This window comes from Gossypium hirsutum, chromosome D06 (genome assembly GCF_007990345.1).
Source record: "Gossypium hirsutum isolate 1008001.06 chromosome D06, Gossypium_hirsutum_v2.1, whole genome shotgun sequence".
NCBI lineage: Eukaryota > Viridiplantae > Streptophyta > Magnoliopsida > Malvales > Malvaceae > Gossypium > Gossypium hirsutum.
The window spans coordinates 64,778,107-64,800,927 of NC_053442.1; the positions used below are offsets into that span (position 1 = coordinate 64,778,107).

At 32.1% G+C, this 22,821-nt stretch overlaps 1 protein-coding gene across 1 annotated transcript; it reads left to right on the forward strand.

The window, feature by feature from the left end:
- The first annotated feature begins 6,141 nt into the window (after nt 1-6,141).
- On the forward strand, nt 6,142-22,821 carry LOC107937241 (clavaminate synthase-like protein At3g21360). Its single transcript, XM_016870092.2, has 3 exons — nt 6,142-6,743; nt 21,007-21,260; nt 22,241-22,821. Exons 1-3 carry the CDS (start codon nt 6,369-6,371, stop codon nt 22,599-22,601), a joined length of 990 nt encoding a protein of 329 aa, XP_016725581.1. The 5' UTR covers nt 6,142-6,368; the 3' UTR covers nt 22,602-22,821.

Sequence of the window (22,821 nt, forward strand, 5' to 3'; positions counted from 1 at the left end):
AAATTAATATAATTTACTTTGTAAAATAAAGATATTTTCGTCATTTCCACTAAATTGATGCTCCATCAAAACCTTAACCTTTTGACATCAAACTTTGTAAAGGATTTAATATTAATAAAGATAAAAAAGTTAGACACATATCACCCTTGTATAAAATAATTATTCATTAATAAATAAAAATATGTGATGATAATGATATTTATAATTTTAAAAAATTCTCTATACCAAAGATTAAATTTATAATAACAACTCATGAAAGTATAGAAAACAAAATTAAGAAGATGGAATAAATTTGGATTAAATTAATACATCATGGAATTAATTAACACTTGCAACTTAGAGATTTCCAAGATTTCTAAATATATTTTCAAATTTGACTAATTTTGGTAATTAAAAAAATCAAGAGTGTCAACTTTACATATGTCAGTAAAATAAAATTGATTGTTACTTTTAATAGGGTTTGGAATAAGTTTTTGAATTGGGTTAAATTTTTTTTAGGGTCTGAATTTGGTAATTATTTTCGTATTGAGGTTTAAGTAAAAAATTGTCTAAGCTTCAATGTGAGAATAATTGTCAAGTTGAGGCCTCAATATGGAAATAATTGTGAAGTTTAGGGGTCGACTTGGACAAAAAAAAATGATTCAAACCTAAATGTGGGAATAGTTGCTTAGTTCAGCCCTAATATAAGAATAATTGTCAAGTTTAGGACCTCATATAGGAATAATTGTCAAATTCAAACCCAAAAAAATAATGTAATCCTTTTGAATTTCTACAACTATAAACATGCTTTAATAATTTCAAATAATACCAATTTTGCTAAAGAAGGTGATGCACTAGATTAAAGTCTGTTAAAATATACTATAAGTCCTTATATTTATCAAAATTTTTAAAATTAAAAAGATTAAATTCTTGAAAATAAAAATACAAGAGATAAATTTTAAATTTTAAATTATTAAAATTTCAAAAATATAATAAAAATTTCAATAAATTCTGGTTCAACTATCCAGTTCTACCAGTTTGTTTCAAACCCCTTTTTCGGATTGATACCCCAACTGATTCCTAATCAAATCATCTAATCCGATCTGATTTAAACAACATTGTTCATCACTTAAAAGTTAATAGAAAATCTAAAATATATAACACAAAGTTTTTTAAATTTTTATTAGAAATTAAAAAGAAATTATAAAAAAATTTCAAGTAACGATGTGACACAATATCGAAATGTGACATCATTATACCTTAACAGAATCCAATTTCAATGACCAAATTAAGAAAAGTTACCATATTCCAAATTTAATATTGATCAAAAACTTTACGAGCGGAGATAAAAAAAAGTTACTAAATTCATAGACTAAATATTTCTCTAACATGCTTTTTCTAAGATACTATGTTGTTTGTCGGATCTTAAAAGGATTAAAATATAAAATTGACTTTTAAATTATATTATTTTTCTTACTTAAACTTTTTTTTTTGTTTAAAATGGTATTTATACTATTTATTTTATATAACTTCATTCCGAAATATGATATCAAACAATAAAAATCATGCAAGGTTGTATGTGTTTATTGAATGATGTATAAATTTTTTTATAAAATAAAACAAAATTAATAATTTAAATATTTTTTAATTAAAAGAAAACCTTCATTTATTTAAGTGTAAAAATAGGCATAATTTAAAAGGGATTTTTAATATTTAAATTTATATTAGAAATTATATCATTTTATTAAATATTCATTATATTTAATATTTAATATTTTTTAATACGATGTAGCAGTTAAACCGGTTAAATAGGTAATTAAAATGTCTTAGTCAAGATTTTAAAATAATAATATATTTTTTGAGGGTTTTAAATAATTATATTTAGACTATATTTTGTAGCAGGAAAAAGAAAAGACTGCCAATTTATATAATTTTTATTTACACTTTTTGTTGGGTTTTGAATTTTGAATTTTGATTGTAATTAAAAAGAAGTTGCATTGACAAAGTAAAAGGTGAAATGATGTCTTGATTGTTACTATATTAATATAGAACTAAGATTATGAAATATTCTTTAAAATTAAATAATGAAATATTATAAATTTTAAGGTTTTCCAAAAGTTGAACAAGTACTTGATTCATCAAATGATGTGACCTAGTTTTCTTAATTTACATATAACATGTATATCAATGATTTATCACCCTATGTAATTTGGAGATAATTTTTTATTACATATTTATGCAGGCTTAAAAGTCAAATTATATTTTTTCTTTTATTTAGAAAAAATGGTAAATTAATTTATGTACATTAGATTAAATAACAAATTGGTTATTTTTGTTAAAAATTTCGTCTATTTTTATCGTTAAAAATTGGCTTGGTTGATAAAATAACTATATAGTTACACATGGTGTGTCATATGTATTTTATACTGACCTACTGTGACCAATTTTTAATAGTAAAAATGGACGTAGTTTTTAACAAAATAACCAGTTTATTCTTTGATCTAACGTATAGGGACTATTTTGTCCATTTTTTAATAAATGGAGAAAATACAATCTAACTCTGAATACAAGGGCATCCATGATACTCGGGTTCAAATCTTATTATATGTGTATATTTTAATTTGGGTAAACTATAAAAATAGTCATTTTTGTTTGACTCAAATTACATTTTTAGTCACTTAGGTTTGAAATGTTATGTTTTAGTCACTTATGTTATCATTTTGTTACGAAGTCGTCACCCTACCGTTAAGCTCCGTTACCTCCCTAACGGCGGTCCTACGTGGCAGTTCAAATGGGTTTTAAATGCCAACTTGGATGTCCTACGTGGCAGTCCAAATTAAATTTATTTAATTAAAAACCTATTTTCATCCCAACAACTAGACATACAAAATGATTGCATTTGGACTGCCACGTAGGACTGTCGTTAGGGAGGTAACAAAGTTTAACGGTAGAGTGATCACTTCTTAACAAAATGATAACATAAGTGACTAAAACGTAACATTTCAAACATAAGTGACTAAAATGTAATTTAATGTAAACAAAAGTGATTATTTTTGTGATTTACCCCATTAATTTTTATGGATATTTTACTATTTTCTATATAAATGAAATAAAATGACAAAAATACTCTCTTAAAGTAATATAATTTACTTTATAAAATAAAGATATTTTCGTCATTTCCACTAAATTGGTGCTCCATTAAAACTTTAACCTTTTGACATCAAACTTTGTAAAGGATTTAATATTAATAAAGATAAAAAAAAAACTAGACACATATCAACCTTGTATAAAATAATTATTCATTAATAAATAAAAATATGTGATGATAATGATATTTGTAATTTTAAAAAATTCTCTATACCAAAGATTAAATTTATAATAATAAATTATGAAAGTATAGAAAACAAAATTAAGAAGATGGAAATAAATTTGGATTAAATTAATACATCATGGAATTAATTAACACATGCAACTTAGAGATTTCCAACATTTATAAATATATTTTCAAATTTGACTAATTTTGTTAATTAAAAAAAATCAAGAATGTCAACTTTACATATGTCAATAAAATAAGATTGAATGTTACTTTTAATAGTGTTCGGAATAAGTTTTTGAATTGGGTTAAATTATTTTTTAAGCTCTGAATTTGGTAATTATTTTCATATTGGGGTTTAAGTAAAAAATCGTCTAAGCTCCAATGTGAGAATAATTGTCAAGTTCAGGCCTCAATATGGAAATAATTGTGAAGTTTAGGGGTCGACTTGGACAAAAAAATGGTTCAAGCCTATGTCGGAATAGTTGCTTAGTTCAGCCCTAATATAAGAACAATTGTCAAGTTTAGGACCTAATATAGGAATAGTTGTCAAATTCAAACCCTAAATAGTGATTTAATCCTTTTGAATTTCTACAACTTTAGACATGCTTAATAATTTCAAATAATACCAAATTTGCTAAAGAAGGTGGTGCCCTAGATTAAAGTTGGTTAAAATATACTATAAGTCCTTATATTTATCAAAATTTTTAAAATTAAAAAGATTAAATTCTTGAAAATAAAAATACAAGGGATAAATTTAAAATTTTCAAAGAATAGAGGAACTTGTGACAAAATTTAACCATTAAAGTCTTTTGAAGGACTCAAGTGTGTAGGTGGCGGACAGGAACCCTTTGGTAAATATATGTAGTATCAAAATGTGCTTGTTTTCGCTTAGCTGCATGTGTTTTTTTCTCTTAGCAACTAAACACAAGAGAAACCCTAACCAAATATATTTAGGATAAACTACACTTAAGGTCATTAACTATTAGTAAATTTATAGTTTGGTTACTTAATTTCCAAAGGTTACGAAACGATCACTAAATTAGTTGAAAGTTTTCATTTAAGTCACTAGGTTATTAAAATCACTCTTGTATGGTCTTCTTTGTTTGCATCGCCTATATTAATTGAAAGCTTTCTTTCCACTTCTCTTTTATAGTTCAATTTATTTTCATAAAACAACTTTGAATGTTTTGAACCTGCAAGCCAAAATCTAAACAGCTTTCTTCTTTGATCTAAAACATTGATTGCCAAATCAACTTAGATATAATGTATGCTCTTCTACTCGTCGATGAGTACTGGTCCATTATATCAATCATTGAGTCATCGCTTGGAGCTTGCTAGTCAAACTTTTTAAAAGAAAACTTAATAACTAGTGACTTAAATAAAAGCTTTCTAATAGTTCAGTGATTTGAATAAAAAATTTCTAGTTCAATGAACATTTTGTAACCTTTTGAAGTTGAGTGATCAAATCATAAACTTACTAATAATTTGGTGACCTTGGATGTAATTTATCCATATATTTAATCAAATTTTGGTAGCTTCCAACCATACATTGGTGATTATCAAGTTAAGTACAAAATTATTAAAACAACTCATATTTTAGGAGAAAAGAGTAATTCAGCACTTTTTTATAAAAAATATCAAAGAAATTTATCTAACACAAAAAATTAATTAAAGAGAAAACAAAAAATAATGAAGTGGAAGGAATTTTTTTCTTTTATAAAATAATCTCTTGCGGAGAATATTAACAGTTTAATGCATTAGAATTCATGTCTTTTTAACATGTTATAACAATAATAATAACAACTAAATTAAATTTTAATTGGCGAGAAAAAGAGGATAAAATAATATTTTAATCCTTAAACTTGATAATTTTTTTTGACTTGGTCACTGGTTTTTTTTCTACATTAGTTTTAAAATTTAATTTTTTTTTCTAATTTGATCTTGAACTTGGATTTTTCATTAAGGTGTGATGATATGTCATTAAGGGTGTAATCGAGCTAAGCTGAGCTCGAATATTGTCAAGTTCGAGCTCCACTCGAAATTTGGAGCTTGAGCTCAATCGAATATTTATTTTTAAGCTTGAGCTCGGCTTGAGATATAATTGAACTACTCGAGCTCGGGTCCATAATTAAGCTTAGTGCTAATAATATATATTAAGGGCAATAATGTAAAAATATGAAAAGCTCAATAAGGTTCGTGGGTTGTTCGAGTCAAGTATTACTAAGCTCGAATTCGGCTCGATCAATAGTTTAAGCTCGAGCAGTAATTACTAAATCGAGTTCGAATTTTTTTGAGTCGAACTCAAGTAGCTTGCAATCACCAATGTGTCATTTACACCCTATGTGGTACTCTAAGATTGTACTACATTATCACCTATAAATTTAAAAAATACAAAAAAATTATAAATAAAATTTTATGATATTTTATAAAAATTTCAAGTGATATTGCTGTAACCCGACTCAGCCCAACTATATTATATTATAAAATTATTATATTAATTATATATATTAAATAATTATTATATATATATTTATACTTATATTAAATCACTAACCTAATACAATTTTAAAAAATTTATCCAACTAAATAACCAAACCCAAAATATAAAATTTTAAAATTTATATATAATACAATAAAATATTTATTATATTTATGGTGGTGTTTATTAAAATAAATTTTTTTAATGTACTTTTAATGTGTTAAAAGACTTTCATTTTAGTATGTTTAGTGTATTATATATTTTTATAAATTTATTTTTAAATAAAATTTAATTTAAAAAAATTAAATATGGGTGAAATGGGTCGAGTTTTATCTTTTTAAAACTATACTAAGTTCGGACAAAAAAAATTCATTTTTCAAATTCAACCGAATTCGAACTTCAAAGAAATATCCAAGATATCACCACCTCTGCGTTGAACCTAGTCGCAAAACAAATCCAAATAACCTTCTATAGTGTACAAAACCAAAACCACAACCACATTCGGCGCGTGATCTACGTTCCCACCTTTTTTCTAAAGATAAACCGCATAGTTTAACACACAGAAGTTACTAAAACCTCGCAAAGCTTTTAACAATGGCAGCCCAAGCCGAGTACTTCATCGAAACTCAACTTCCCAATCACCAAAAACACTACGGTTCCTTCACTTTCCCTTCGATTCTATCGCCGAACCCTAAATCGAGCCCTTCTTCACTTTCCGTTTTCACCGAAGCCATCAAATCTCATAAACCTTTTCTCGATTCTTTGTTGCTCAAATCCGGAGCTTTGCTCTTCAGGGGATTCCCAGTGAAAACGGCCAAAGATTTCAACGACGTCGTCGAGGCTTTCGGCTTCGAAGAGTTGCCTTACGTCGGCGGGGCAGCTCCTCGGACTAACGTCGTCGGTCGTGTTTTTACTGCAAATGAATCGCCGCCTGATCAAAAGATTCCTTTTCATCATGAGATGGCTCAGGTAATTTACTCAAATTTGACTAAATTATGAATTCATGATTGAACGGTTTTGAATTAGTATGTTCTTTTTTTATACATTATCCAATTTATATTTATGTGAAAATTTAATACATAGGTATAATTATGGTTTTAGTCCTCTATCATGCACGTACAAAGCATATCGACGTATGATTCTGTTGAGCGGAAGCATGTAAAAGAGTAAAATTATAATACTAAAAAATCACACTAAATTCAATTCCCAAGAAAGAGAGGTAGATCACGAGGATCACTTAAGTACCAGGTCTTTCCTAGCCAGAATATCCCTATATCGTAATTTAATAGCACAATAAATAACTACAATCACACTCGCAAAATATGCAAAATAAACAATAAATAACACTAGAATTTTAACGAGGTTCAGCAAAATTTTTCTACGTCCTCGGGCACTACCAAATATATTTAACTCCAAAATACAAGTGAAAGTTTACAACGAGAGATAACAATTGCCTTAAGTAGAGAATGGCAAATGTGGGATGTTAAAATGAGAAATAATTAGGCCTATTTATAGTTGAAGCTCAATGATCAACTTGCAAAGTTCCTATACAATTAGGGAACAAAATTGCAATTATCCCAAGCCAAATTTCAACCCAAAAATTTGTGCCTTAAATGCTTAGATTTTCGGTGCCAATTGTTTGACACTAATATCTTTGACTTTTCAAAGATGGATCGCTGCCAATAATCTGCACCTTGAATATTTGATTAGGATAATCTTATCTTCACACAATTTTTTCTGCCTTTGATAATAATACTTGATAGTGCATTATTCAACTGTTAAACTTGCAGGATATTGATCAAGTTCAAACAATGTTCGAACTTGATTGTTGTTACCACCTTGGTTATCATATCTGCGGGATTATCTGTAGTCTTAATCTTCTGAAGACGAATTTTTCCCTCATCAATAATTTTCCGCACAAAATGGAATCGTACGTCGATATGCTTTGTACGTGCATGATAGATTTGATTATTTGCTAAATGAATAGCACTTTGACTATCACAGTACACATTAATATGCTCCTGAACCAATCCCAATGTTTTAACCATACATTGTAACCAAATAACTTCCTTTACAGCCTCTGTTACAGTCATGTATTCGGCTTCTGTGGTTGACAACACAACTGTAGACTGCAGTGTAGACTTCTAACTTATTTGTCATCCAGCAAGTGTAAACACATAACCGGTGGTTGATCTTCGTTTGTCCAAATCACCGGCATAATCAAAATCAACGTACCTAATAACACCTTTACCAAGTGTAGCATCCTGCTTCCAACATTCACGGTCTTCAAAATATACCGTAGAATCCATTTCACAGCTTGCCAATGTCCTTTTCCAAGATTATGCATGTTCCTGCTCACTATACTAACTGCCTGTGAAATGTCGGGTCTTGTACATACCATTGCATACATCAAGCTACCCACTACATTAGAATATGGAACTTGTAACATATATTCTTGTTCCGTATTCGTCGAAGGAGATAATTGTGCAGAAAGCTTGAAATAAGAAGCCAACGATGTACTTACAGGTTTTTTCTGCTCGTTCATGCCAAACTGCTGTAGTACTTTCTTCAAATACTGCTTCTGAGACAAGCTAACTCTGCCATGAGCTTTATCTCTACATATTTCCATGCCAATAATCTTCTTAGCTTCACCTAGATCTTTTATCTCAAACTCGAGATTGAGTTGAGTCTTCAATCTCTCAATCTCAACTTTGCCCTCAGATGCTATCAGCATATTATCAACATAAAAGAGCAAGTATATGAAAGTTCCTACTTGTAGCTTCTGAAAATACACGCAATAATCAAATTTACTTTTCATGTACATTTACCCTTTCATGAACTGATCAAATCGCTTATACCACTGCCTCGGAGATTGTTTCAATCCATAAAACGACTTCGTCAGTTTGCAAACTCAATTTTCTTTATCAGCAACCTTGAATCCATCAGGCTGAGTCATATAGATTTTCTCTTCCAAATCACCGTGTAAAAAGGCTGTCTTCACATCAAGCTGAACTAGTTCAAGGTCATATTGCGCAACCAAGGCTAGCAAAATCCGAATAGACGAATGCTTCACAACTGGAGAAAATACTTCATTGTAGTCTATTCCTTCTTTCTGAGTGTAACCCTTTGCTACCAATCTAGCCTTGTATCAAATTTTATTTTTACCAGGAAATCTTTCCTTCTTTGTATATACCCATTTGCATCCAATTGCCTTCTTTTCCTTGGGCAGTGTCACCAACTCCCAAGTCCTATTTTTATGAAGAGACTGCATTTCTTCATTCACAGCTTGCTTCCATTTTACACCATCAGGGTTACTTATTGCTTCTGTGTAAGTAGAAGGAACATCATCATCTGCAATTGGAAGTGCATAGGAATCTATCTTCTTGCCTAAAATTCCTTGCCCAACCTAACATTTGACAACATACATCGAACTTTCTCCAGTATAGTCCGATTCATAGGTTCTGTCACCCCATTCTGCTGTGGTGTATCTCGAACAGTGAAGCGTCACACAATACCCTCATCTTGACATACTTGTACAAATGGGTCATTTTTGTACTCAGTATCATTATCTGATCGAAGTCGTTTGACCTTTCGACCAGTCTGAGTTTCCACCATCTTCTTCCATTTTATAAATGCATCCAAAATTTTACTTTTTCTTTTCATTAGATACACTCATACTTTTCTTGAATAATCATCAATAAAAGTAACAAAATAGTACATACCTCCCAAAGAAGCCACTTTGGTAGGTCCCCACACGTCACTGTGAACGTAGTCCAGAATTCCTTTCGTATTGTGAATTACTTAACCAAATTTTACCCTCGTTTGCTTGCCCAGAACACGATGTTCACAAAATTTCAATTTGCAAGAATTTACACCTTTCAACAAGCCTTGCTTCGCCAAAATTTGCAAAGCTTTTTCACCAACATGTCCTAATCGCATATGCCATAACCTGGTAGCCTCTGAATTTGCATATTTCGCAGAAACCGTTGATGTTAATCCAATAATTGTACTTCCATTTAGATAGTACAAGTTATTTCTTCTAGTGCCTTTCATCACCGTCAATACCCCAGCTACTACCTTTAATAATCCATCTTTCAAAGTGACTGTGAGCCTTTTAGATCCTAGGGCCCCTAATGAGATGAGATTTTTCTTCAAGCTAGGTACATAGCAAACATCTGTCAAGACTTGGATTGAGCCGTTGTGATTTTTCAATTTGATTGTACCTACTCTCATTATCTTACAAGCACTGTCATTATCCATAAAAACAACTCCACCTTCTAGTTCTTCAAGACTAGAAAACCAGTCCTTATTAGAACACATATGATAAGTACATCTCGAATCCAAGATCCACTCATCCGTATGACATGTCATTGACATGCCAACTAAGCTAAAGTCTGACTCCTTATCATGCTCCGCTACACATGCATCAGAAATAGCCTTGCCCTTTTGTAACTTAGGACAATTATTTTTCCAATGCCCTTTCTCACGACAAAAATCACATTCATCTTTGGCGAGTCTCCCTTTGGACTTACCCCTTCTACCAGGTTTGTTGCTGTGTGAACGACCTCTTACTGTTAAGACTTCTATAGTTGTATCTCTGTGATCTCTTTTATTTTTCTTTCGAGTCTCAGATCTATACAATGCAATACAGACTGCATCAAATGTGATCGTATCCTTCCCATGAAGCAATGTGGTGGTAAGATGATCATATTCATCAGGAAGAGAATACAACAACAATAATGCATTGTCTTCATCTTTAAATTTCTCATCCAAATTTAACAAGTCTGCTAAAATTTTATTGAATGAGTTCACATGGTCATTCATCGACATACCGGGTGCATACATAAATCGATAAAGTTTATTTTTCATATAAAGCCTATTTTCAAGACTTTTTGTTAGAAACTTTTCTTCTAGTGTATCCCGCAACTTCTTCGCTGATGTCTCCATCATGACAGAGTACTTCTGCTCTTTGGCCAAACATGGCGGATTGTACCACACGCCTGTCTATTGATCTTAGCCCACTTATTGTCATCCATCTTGTCAGATTTTTCTTCAAGGGCTATATCCAGCTCTTGCTGACATAAGACATCCAGGATCTCACATTGCCACATACCAAAATTATTGGTACCATGAAATTTTTCTACTTCAAATTTTGCATTGGTCACGGTAGTCTTTGTTGATGACGACACCTCTGCCATTTTTCTCCTCAATCCCAACTATTGTATACGTGAATACCATCAACGTGAATAGTGCCGTAGATGAACAATACCGTATACGTAAATAGTATCGTAAACGGTCGTATTCTCTAAGTACGAATCTAGCTCTGATACAAATTGTTGCGCGGAAGTGTGTAAAAGAGTAAAATTATTGTACTAAAAAATCACAATAAGTTCAATTCCCAAGAAAGAGAAGTGGATCATGAGGATCACTTAAGTATCAGGTCGTTCCTAGCCAGAATATCCCTCTATCGTAATTTAATAGTACAATAAATCACTACAATCGCACTCGCAAAATATGCAAAATAAACAATAAAGAACATTAGAATTTTAACGAGGTTCAGCAAATTTTGCCTACATCCTCGGGCACTACCAAATATATTTCACTCCAAAATACAAGTGAAAGTTTACAAATAAGGAGAGAGAATAATTGCCTTAAGTAGAGAATGGCAAATGTGGGATGTTAAAATGTTAACCCTAAACCGTCACCGGAACAAGATTACGGAGCATTACCGGATATATCAGATAACTTATAACTAGTTCACAATTAAATAACAGATATCGCATACTTGTATCAAATATGTCATATTAATTCCATTTCATACTTATAACCAATTTAAACATCATTCTACAACCGTAATAATAAAACTTTTATACTTAACCTATACATCACCTAGGTACATGCCACATTATCAAAACAAAGGTACATCACTAAAATTTCTCTGAGGTCGGGATTGCTCTGGATGCTGGACCGGACACTGACTTTCTACTAACCTGCGCACGGAGACAACCGTACGCTGAGTATAGGAATACTCAGTGGTATTACCATAATTCAAATTAATAACATTAATCGATAAATTATATACATTTAAATTTATGTCTACAGTTATTCATTAATTATCTCATACTTTAATTCAACTTGATCATTAATAACGATAAGCAATGTTTCAATCTTATATTTAATTGTATTCATACCTTATTTTACTATCTAAATTCTATTGGATTTTTCAACAACAATTATAATAACTAATTTTATAAAATTGTATTCAAATTAACTCATACACTATTCTTAATTCAATTTATACCATTAATCTTCAATAAACATTTAATACATAAAAACCAACTTGTTTCAACAACAATAATAATAATAACTATGTTTTAATTCGATTCGTTCATTGATCATCAATTTACACTTATAATATTTTAACACACAATTTATTCATTAAATCCATAAATAAATTTCAATAACTTTTATTCAATTAAATTCACATATTATTTCACTATTTCAAATCATTTTATTTTCACTTCTCATTTCTCAACAGTAGCTATTTTAATTTGCTTTTCTTCACTTAGATTTTTACATCATCTCATACTACCAAAACCACTTCATGAACTATATCATTATCTATTTCTTGAACCTATGGTTCATACATTTCATTATAATTATCACTATTAATAAACAATTCAATCTTTTAATATTTTCAATTAATTATATATATAAATATCATTCTTATTTCTTTATTTCAAATTTCACTTTTCATATATACTATATCATTCGAGATTAATTTTATCAGTAATTTATTTCATTTGCCCCTATTAACTTGACTCGAACTCTGACAGATACGCGGATTCCACCCAAACACACCAGAATATCCAACCAAAACACACCCGAAATAAATATAAATCCTCCATAACACACCAATATATCATATTCTCCCAAACACACCAATAAGGCATTAAATGCCTCTTCGGATAAACCGAAGCATATAATAACTTCTCGGCCGAGCTACAAATCTCCTCATCACATCACAAATCCTATGGCATGCCATTTGTATCCAATCTAGCCCGACAAGTTAATAGGGTATTCGAATCATATTTCAATTCAATCACTTTCCCATACTTTCAATTCCAATTTAATCACAATTTAATTCAATACATCTTTCACCTTCCAATCAGTATACCATCAAATGCTCATACATATTCATACTTCATTTTAATTTCATTCAATTCACATACAATTCAATATCATTTAATTTAATATTGATATTTACCTTATTTTTATTTACTAAACATATTATTCAAAATTCAACAATAATTACTATTGATAAATTCAATACCAATACGTATTTTTCATTTAATTCAATCATGATTCTTACCTCAATTTGCTTATCATGTATATTAATTTTAAATTTTAACAATTAATAATTAAATTTGAATTATGGTAATACTAACCGTAAATTTTCTCGAGTCACTCCTTGTTCACCTTCTCCTTTCTTTTCTCAGACAATGACTCTTGCACGACATTAGCTTCGTAATTAAACAATTAAAAATCATTATTACACAATTTTATTAAAATATTTCCATTTATACCTAAACTTTACCTAAATTCTAATTTAATCCCTTATCAATACTAATTTTATTTTCCCAATCTAACTCCATATTCTCTCTTAATTCTTACTCTAAACTCACTTTAACTCTTCATTTTCACCATAAATCCCTAATTTCGAAATTCTCTCAATTTAGTCTCTATTAATTCAAAGCCTATAATTTATTTTACAAATCAACCTTTTATTACTAACTTCTAACTTGAAATTTAATCAATTTAACCCCTAATTCTTTCATTTATTCAACATAATCAATGTCTAGAAATATAATAACTTCCCAAATTTCAAAATAAATCCAATAATACTTTGTTCTAGGATACCAAAAACTCAAAAATTATAAGAAAAAGACTTAATTTAACTTACCAATTGAGTTTGGAATCTTGAAATCCCAAATTTTCTTCCTTTCCTTCCCTTTTTCTTTTTCTTTCCTTTCGCCCTTGTTTTCGTTTGCCTATTCTGTTTCCATTTCTCTTTTTCTATCTTTTATTTCTTTTATTTAATTAGTTTAATATAATAACAATAAAATAACAATATAATATTACTTACTTAAATAATAAGTAAATATGTAATCATTACTAATATGTATGTATTTCATTTTTCCACATGTCATCATATACACCATGCATTTGTCAACAATTTTATTTATTTGAAATATAATAATATAATATAATTAATATAATTTACAATATAATAAAATAATAATATACTTTGAAAAAAATCTCAGATTTTATCATGCATATGCAGCCTCATTTATGGGACTTGGCATATTTACTTATTTAGCCCTTTTAACTTTTCTTTAATCTATAATTAAACTTTTACCCCTGTTGCAATTTAATCCTTTTTAATCAATTAACTATCGGAACATTAAAATTTCTTAACGAAACTTTAATACTACCGTAATGACACTCCGTAAATATTTATAAAAATATTTACGGCTCATTTTATAATATCGAGGTCTCGATACCTCATTTTCGACCCAATTTACCTAATAATTTATTTTAAATCACAAAATTCACTAATTCAAAAATATTTCTAAAATCACGCTTAACTTATAATTATTAATTAATAAATTTTTCTAACTTTCTCATCGAATTTAGTGATCTCAAATCACTGTTCTGACACTACTGAAAATTGGGCTGTTACATAAAATGAGAAATAGTTAGGCCTATTTATAGTTGAAGCTCAAGGATCAACTTGCAAAGTTCCTATACAATTAGGGACCAAAATTGTAATTATCACAAGCCAAATTTCAACCCAAAAATCTGTGCCTTAAATGTTTAGATTTTAGGTGTCAATTGTTTGACACCAATATTTTTTACTTTTTAAAGATAGATGGCTGCCCAAAAATCTAAGCATTTAAGGCACAGATTTTTGGGTTGAAATTTAGCTTGTGATAATTACAATTTTGGTCCCTAATTGTATAGGAACTTTGCAAGTTGATCATTGAGCTTCAACTATAAATAGGCTTAACTATTTCTCATTTTAACATCCTACATATGCCATTCTCTACTTAAGGCATTATTCTCTCTCCTTATTTGTAAATTTTCACTTGTATTTTGGAGTGAAATAAATTTGGTAGTGCCCGAGGATGTAGGCAAAATTTGCTGAACCTCGTTAAAATTCTTGTGTTGTTTATTTTGCATATTTTGCGAGTGTGATTGTAGTGATTTATTGTGTTATTAAATTACGATAGAGGGATATTCTGGCTAGGAAAGACCTGGTACTTAAGCGATCCTCGTGATCTACCTCTCTTTCCTGGGAATTGAACTCAGTGTGATTTTTTAGTACAATAATTTTACTCTTTTACACGCTTCCGCGCAACAATTGGTATCAGAGCTAGATTCGTACTTAGAGAATACGACCGTTTATGATACTATTTACGTATACGGTATTGTTCATCCACGATACTATTCACGTTGACGGTATTCACGTATACAGTAGTTGGGATTGAGGAGAAAAATGACAGAGGTGTCGTCATCAACAAAGACTACCGTGACCAATGCAAAATTTGAAGTAGAGAAATTTCATGATACCAATAATTTTGGTATGTGGCAATGTGAGATCCTGGATGTCTTATATCAGCAAGAGCTAGATATAGCCCTTGAAGAAAAATCTGACAAGATGGATGACAAGGAGTGGGCCAAGATCAATAGACAGGCGTGTGGTACAATTCGCTATGTTTGGCCAAAGAGCAGAAGTACTGTGTCATGAGGGAGACATCAGCGAAGAAGTTGTGAGATACATTGGAAGAAAAGTTTCTAATGAAAAGTCTTGAAAATAGGCTTTATATGAAAAATAAACTTTATCGATTTACGTATGCACCCGGTATATGGATGAATGACCATGTGAACTCATTCAATAAAGTTTTAACAGACTTGCTAAATTTGGATGAGAAATTTGAAGATTAAGACAAGACATTATTGTTGTTGAATTCTCTTCCTGATGAATATGATCATCTGACCACTACATTGCTTCATGGGAAAGAAACGATCACATTTGATGCAGTCTGTAGTGCGTTGTATAGATCTGAGACTCGAAATAAAGATAAAAGAGATCACAGAGATACAATTGCAGAAGTCTTAACAGTAAGAGGTCGTTCACACAGTAACAAACCTGGTAGAAGGAGTAAGTCCGAAGGGAGACCCGCCAAAGATGAATGTGCTTTTTGTCGTGAGAAAGGGCATTGGAAAAAAAATTGTCCTAAGTTAGAAAAGGGCAAAGCTATTTTTGATGTATGTGTAGCGGAGCATGATGAGGAGTCAGACTTTAGCTTGATTGGCATGGTAATGACATGTTATACGGATGAGTGGATCTTGGATTCGAGATGTACTTATCATATGTGTCCTAATAAGGACTGGTTTTCTAGTCTTGAAGAACTAGAAGGTGGAGTTGTTTTTATAGGTAATGACAGTGCTTGTAAGATAATGGGAGTAGGTACAATCAAATTGAAAAATCACAACTGCTCAATCCAAGTCTTGACAGATGTTTGCTATGTACCTAGCTTGAAGAAAAATTTCATCTCATTAGGGGCCCTAAAATCTAAAGGGCTTACAGTCACTTTGAGAGATGAATTATTAAAGGTAGTAGCTGGGGTATTGACGGTGATGAAAGGCACTAGAAGAAATAACTTGTACTATCTAAATGAAAGTACAGTTATTGGATCAACATCAACGGTTTCTACGAAATATGCAAATTCAGAGGCTACCAGGTTATGGCATATGCGATTAGGACATGCTAGTGAAAAAGCTTTGCAAAATTTGGCGAAGTAAGACTTGTTGAAAGGTGCAAATTCTTGCAAATTGGAATTCTGTGAACATTGTGTTCTGGGCAAGCAGACGAGGGTAAATTTTGGTTTAGTAATTCACAATACGAAAATAATTCTGGACTACGCTCACAGTGACGTGTGGGGACCTACCAAAGTGGCTTCTTTGGGAGGTATGCACTATTTTGTTACTTTTGTTAATGATTATTCAAGAAAAGTATGGGTGTATCTAATGAAAAGAAAAAGTGAAGTTTTGGATGCATTTCTGAAATGGAAGAAGATGGTGGAGACTCAGACTGGTCGAAAGGTCAAACGACTTCGATCAGATAATAGTACTGAGTACAAAAATGATCCATTTCTACAAGTATGTCAAAATGAGGGCATTGTGCGACACTTCACTGTTCGAGATACGCCACAGCAGAATGAGGTGGCAGAACGTATGAATCGGACTATACTGGAGAAAGTACGATGTATGTTGTCCAATGCTGGGTTGGGCAAGAAATTTTGGGCTGAGGCAGTTATATGTGCGTGCCATCTAATTAACCGGTTGCTATCAGCTGCAATAAATGGTAAAACTCCTATGGAGATGTGGACTGGTAAACTTGGTACTGATTATGATTCTTTACATGTTTTTGGTTCCACTGCATATTGTCATGTAAAAGAATCTAAGTTAGAGCAAATAGCAAAAAAAGCATTATTCATGGGTATAACTGGTGGAGTAAAAGGATACCGTCTCTGGTGTCCTGATACAAGGAAGATTGTTTTCAGTAGAGATGTCACTTTTGATGAATCAACCATGATAAATTACAAGGATTCACAAAAGGATGACAAAACCAGTAGTACTTTGCAGCAGGTGGAGCTTGAAAAGGTTAATGATGATCCAACTAATATTGAAGGAACAAACGGTGAAGAAGTTTCGACCCAAGAACTTCTACAGCAACAAGAAGAGAGATTCCTTCTACTTACACAGAAGCAATAAGTCACCCTGATGGTGTAAAATGGAAGCAAGCTATGAATGAAGAAATGCAGTCTCTTCATAAAAATAGGACTTGGGCGTTGGTGACACTGCCCAAGGGAAAGAAGGCAATTGAATGTAAATGGGTATATGCAAAGAAGGAAGGATTTCCTGGTAAAAATGAAATTCGATACAAGGCTAGATTGGTAGCAAAGGGTTACGCTCAGAAAGAAGGAATAGACTACAATGAAGTGTTTTCTCTAGTTGTGAAGCATTCGTCTATTTAGATTTTGCTAGCCTTGGTTGCGCAATATGACCTTGAACTAGTTCAGCTTGATGTGAAGACAGCCTTTTTACACGGTCATTTGGAAGAGAAAATCTATATGACTCAGCCTGATGGATTCAAGGTTGCTGATAAAGAAAATTGAGTTTGCAAACTGACGAAGTCGCTTTATGGATTGAAATAATCTCCGAGGCAGTGGTACAAGCGATTTGATCAGTTCATAAAAGGGCAAAGGTACACGAGAAGTAAATTTGATCATTGAGTGTATTTTCAGAAGCTACAAGTAGGAACTTTCATATGCTTGCTCTTATATGTTAATGATATGCTGATAGCATCTAAGAGCAAAGTTGAGATTGAGAGATTGAAGACTCAACTCAATCTCGAGTTTGAGATGAAAGATCTAGGTGAAGCTAAGAAGATTCTTGGCATAAAAATATGTAGAGATAGAGCTCATGGCAGAGTTAGCTCATCTCAAAAGCAGTATTTGAATAAAGTACTACAGCAGTTTGGCATGAACGAGCAGACAAAACCTGTAAGTACCCCGTTGGCTTCTCATTTCAAGCTTTCACACAACTATCTCATTTGACGAATACGGAACAAGAATACATGTTACAAGTTCCGTATTCTAATGCAGTGGGTAGCTTGATGTATGCAATGGTGTGTACAAGACCCGACATTTCACAAGCTGTTAGTATAGTGAGCAGGTATATGCATAATCCTGGAAAAGGACATTGGCAAGCTGTGAAATGGATTCTACGGTATATTTTGAAGACCGTGAATGTTGGATTACTGTTCAAGCAGGATACTACACTTGGTAAAGGTGTTATTGGGTACGTTGATTTTGATTATGCCGGTGATTTGAACAAACGAAGATCAACCACCGGTTATGTGTTTACACTTGCTAGATGACCAATAAGTTAGAAGTCTACACTGCAGTCTACAGTTGTGTTGTCAACCACAGAAGCCGAATACATGGCTGTAACAGAGGCTGTAAAGGAAGCTATTTTGTTACAAGGTATGGTTAAAACCTTGGGATTGGTTCAGGAGTATATTAATGTGTATTGTGATAGTCAAAGTGCTATTCATTTAGCAAAGAATCAAGTCTATCATGCACGTACAAAGCATATCGACGTACGATTCCATTTTGTGCGGGAAATTATTGATGAGGGGAAAATTCGTCTTTAGAAGATTAAGACTGCAGATAATCCTGCAGATATGATGACCAATGTGGTAACAACAATCAAGTTCAAACAATGTTTGAACTTGATCAATATTCTACAAGTTTAATAGTTGAAGAAGGCACTATCAAGTATTGTTATCAAAGGCAAAAAGAATTGTGTGGAGATAAGATTATCCTAATCAAATCTTCAAGGTGGAGATTTTTGACAGCCATCCATCTTTGAAAAGTCAAAGATATTGGTGTCAAACAATTGGCACCGAAAATGTAAGCATTTAAGGCACAGATTTTTGGGTTGAAAGTTGGCTTGGGATAATTGCAATTTTGGTCCCTAATTGTATAGGAACTTTACAAGTTTATCCTTGAGCTTCAACTATAAATAGGTCTAACTATTTCTCATTTTAACATTCCACATATGTCATTCTCTACTTAAGGCATTATTCTCTCTCCTTATTTGTAAATTTTCACTTGTATTTTGGAGTGAAATAAATTTGGTAATGCCCGATGACGTAGGCAAAATTTGCTGAACCTCGTTAAAATTATTTTGCATATTCTGCGAGTGTGATTGTAGTGATTTATTGTGCTATTAAATTACGATAGAGGGATATTCTGGCTAGGAAAAACCTGGTACTTAAGCGATCCTCGTGATCTACCTCTCTTTCCTGGGAATTGAACTTAGTGTGATTTTTTAGTACAATAATTTTACTCTTTCACACGCTTCCGCGCAACAATTCTGAAATTTTAAATTTAATTTGGTCCTATTTTTATAATGTCATTAAACCATTCGTGCAATAGAGTGTATTTAGCTCTCCTTAAACTAGCGTGTCATCATTCCCTTTGGCTCACAGTACACTTTGCATCTGCTATCTTAGTATATGGATGTCGTCCAATAATGGTTTGAGTGTCCAATGGATTGAGTAGTGCTTTTTTCCAAGGATGCTACCAATCAGTTTGTCTTTCATTTTAAATATGCATGAGGAAATGCCTGCTTTGAGGACATTACTAGTGCTGCTCCATTTCCGTGCCGAATTCTTCCTTCGAATGTTGACCCTGTTCTTCCATCTGATATGTGTTGAAGGTCATTGACCTTACCCTAATTATTTCTCTAACTCTATCTTTTGCTTTGGTGTTACCCCAACCAGCTTTTGCTTTCTTGATCTGTTTAATATATTCATCTGCTTCCTTGACAACTTTGAAAGGATTTGGATTGGCTCCTTTGTAAAAAACTTTGTTCCTGTGCACCCAGATTTTCCATAGTATAATCGCAAAACCTATAAGCTCATTTGCCGTAAAATCTTTACCTACTAGTGCCAGTTCCATTAATCCATTCCTTAATCGAACTTATGTTGAGCTCCCTGGTGCGAATCTCATACAATGAACCAAGCCACACTGCTCTAGCAAAATTGCATCTCCAGAGCAGATGTTTTGCGTCCATTTGACAGAATGTGCACTCAGTACGTATGGAATGTGTTCTCTTTTGAATCTCAGTTTTGCTAGGTAGAGGTAGAGCCCCGTTAAGAATTTTCCAAAGAAAAATGATCACCTTGTATGGTAACTTGAATGACCATAGAAATTGCCATATTTTCTTTGGGACGTTGGAGCTGTGTGTGCTAGTGCCCTTTGGTTGTATACTATTAAGTACCTGAAAATATGCTGATCTAACCAAGAATTTTCATCCTGAGTGTGCTTCCATTATGGTTTAATAGGACCCTCAATCATGGTCTTTAAATTACTCAGTACTTGCACATCCAAGTTAGAAATTTCATTCCGAATCAATACCTGGTTGGGTGCCTCTGTTGAGTTCAGTGTACTGCATCTGTTGATGTTTTGTCAGGCGATATTGTGCTTGATGACTTCTTTCCCCATCATTATTCTCCTTCATGCCCATGAACCACCTAGTTTCTCCCGTATATTCTTCAATTATTTGCGATGTTTTTGGTCTTATGTGATTGCAGGTTCCTGAATTTCCATCAAAGTTGTTCTTCTTTTGTGAAGTTGAACCAGGCAGTGGGGGAGAAACCCCCATAGTTCTAAGCCACATTGTGTATGAGAAAATGAAAGAGAATTACCCAGAATTTGTTGATCGATTGGAGGCGCATGGATTGTTGTATACGAGGGTATTAGGGGAAGATGATGATCCTTCATCTCCCATTGGTCGTGGCTGGAAATCAACATTCTTGACGTCCAACAAGGCAGTGGCCGAGGAAAGGTCAGTGATTTCATCATTATCGACTCAATGAAGTAGCTTCGATTTTGATTTAGTTCAATCAAATCCTTCCATCAGCCTAACCATAAGCTTAGACGGTAAATGCTACTAAATCAGATTGATATAAAAACATATTTAAAACGCATGGATTATATTTTAAATACAATGCAGTATAGTTTTGAATCTTTTGATATAACATGCTAATATATATATATATCATATTCAAGTTGTCCATGCAGTAGGTGTATACATATTTAAATTTTGATTAATGTGTTTTAAACATGCTTTGCGTTAGATCTGAGGTGGCATTTAGCACTCGAGTTGACGTGTAGACTAATGAAAGGACTTAATTGACATGTACTGATAAGTACTCAATTAGAATTCAGAACATTTTTTTAAGTTTGAGATCAATTTAGAATTTAGATCATAGTTTAAGGACATGAGGTGTAATCAACCCAATTATTGACCCAATTTTGAAATTTGATTTTCAGAAAAAAATTATATTACTTCTTTTTTAAGTTAATCCATGTTAATGACTTATTGATTTTTGGTGCAGGGTTTAAGGACTTAATTTTGTAATTAACCCAATTATTGACTTAAATGAGAATAAAGTTGTTAATGCAGTCAGTATACACGTGAATGAAATTTGATCAATTTGTTTTAAACATGCTTTGCATTATATCTGAGTTGGAATTGTAGACTTAACAGAAGAATTTGATTGATATGATACTGATTTTTCAAGACTCAATTAGAATTTAGGACATTTTGAAGTTCGGAACCAGAATAATATTTGGGTCATAGTTTATGGACTTATGGTGTAATTAACCCAATTTTAAACTTTTTAAGTGGGACCAATTCAGACCCAATTTTAACCCATAGTTTAGGGATGTATAGACCGATTAACCCAATTTAAAATGCCGGGCCATAGTTCTAGGACCGTATGGTGCAATTAACCCAATTATTAATTACAAAACTTGTCGCAGGGCTGCAATGCTAGGAATGAAGCTAGAATGGCTTAGCAATGGAGTGAAAACAGTAATGGGACCAATACCAGCCATTAAGTACGACAAATCAAGGCAACGCAAAATCTGGTTCAACAGCATGGTTGCAGCATATACGGGGTGGGAAGACTCAAGAAACGACCCAGTGAAAGCCGTCACATTCGGGGATGGCCAACCGTTACCAGCCGATATCATCTACGATTGCTTGAAAATCCTTGAAGATGAATGTGTTCCCATCCCTTGGAAGAAAGGAGATGTTATGTTGATAGATAATTTGGCCACTCTTCATTCTCGACGTTCATTCGATCCGCCCCGACGTGTGCTAGCTTCACTTTGCAAATAGGGTTGCAGACATAAGTTGACATCCACGTGTTGGACATATACTTATATCCGACACACATTAATATAAGTATATAAAAGTTGGAACAAGTGTAAGGGCATAAGTATGTGTTTGATACAGGTATATTCAATATTGTTCATATATTTGGAGGAATATATGTTCATATGTGTCAAATGTGAATCGTACATGGGTATTTTTTAAATAAAAATAATGCTTAAAATAA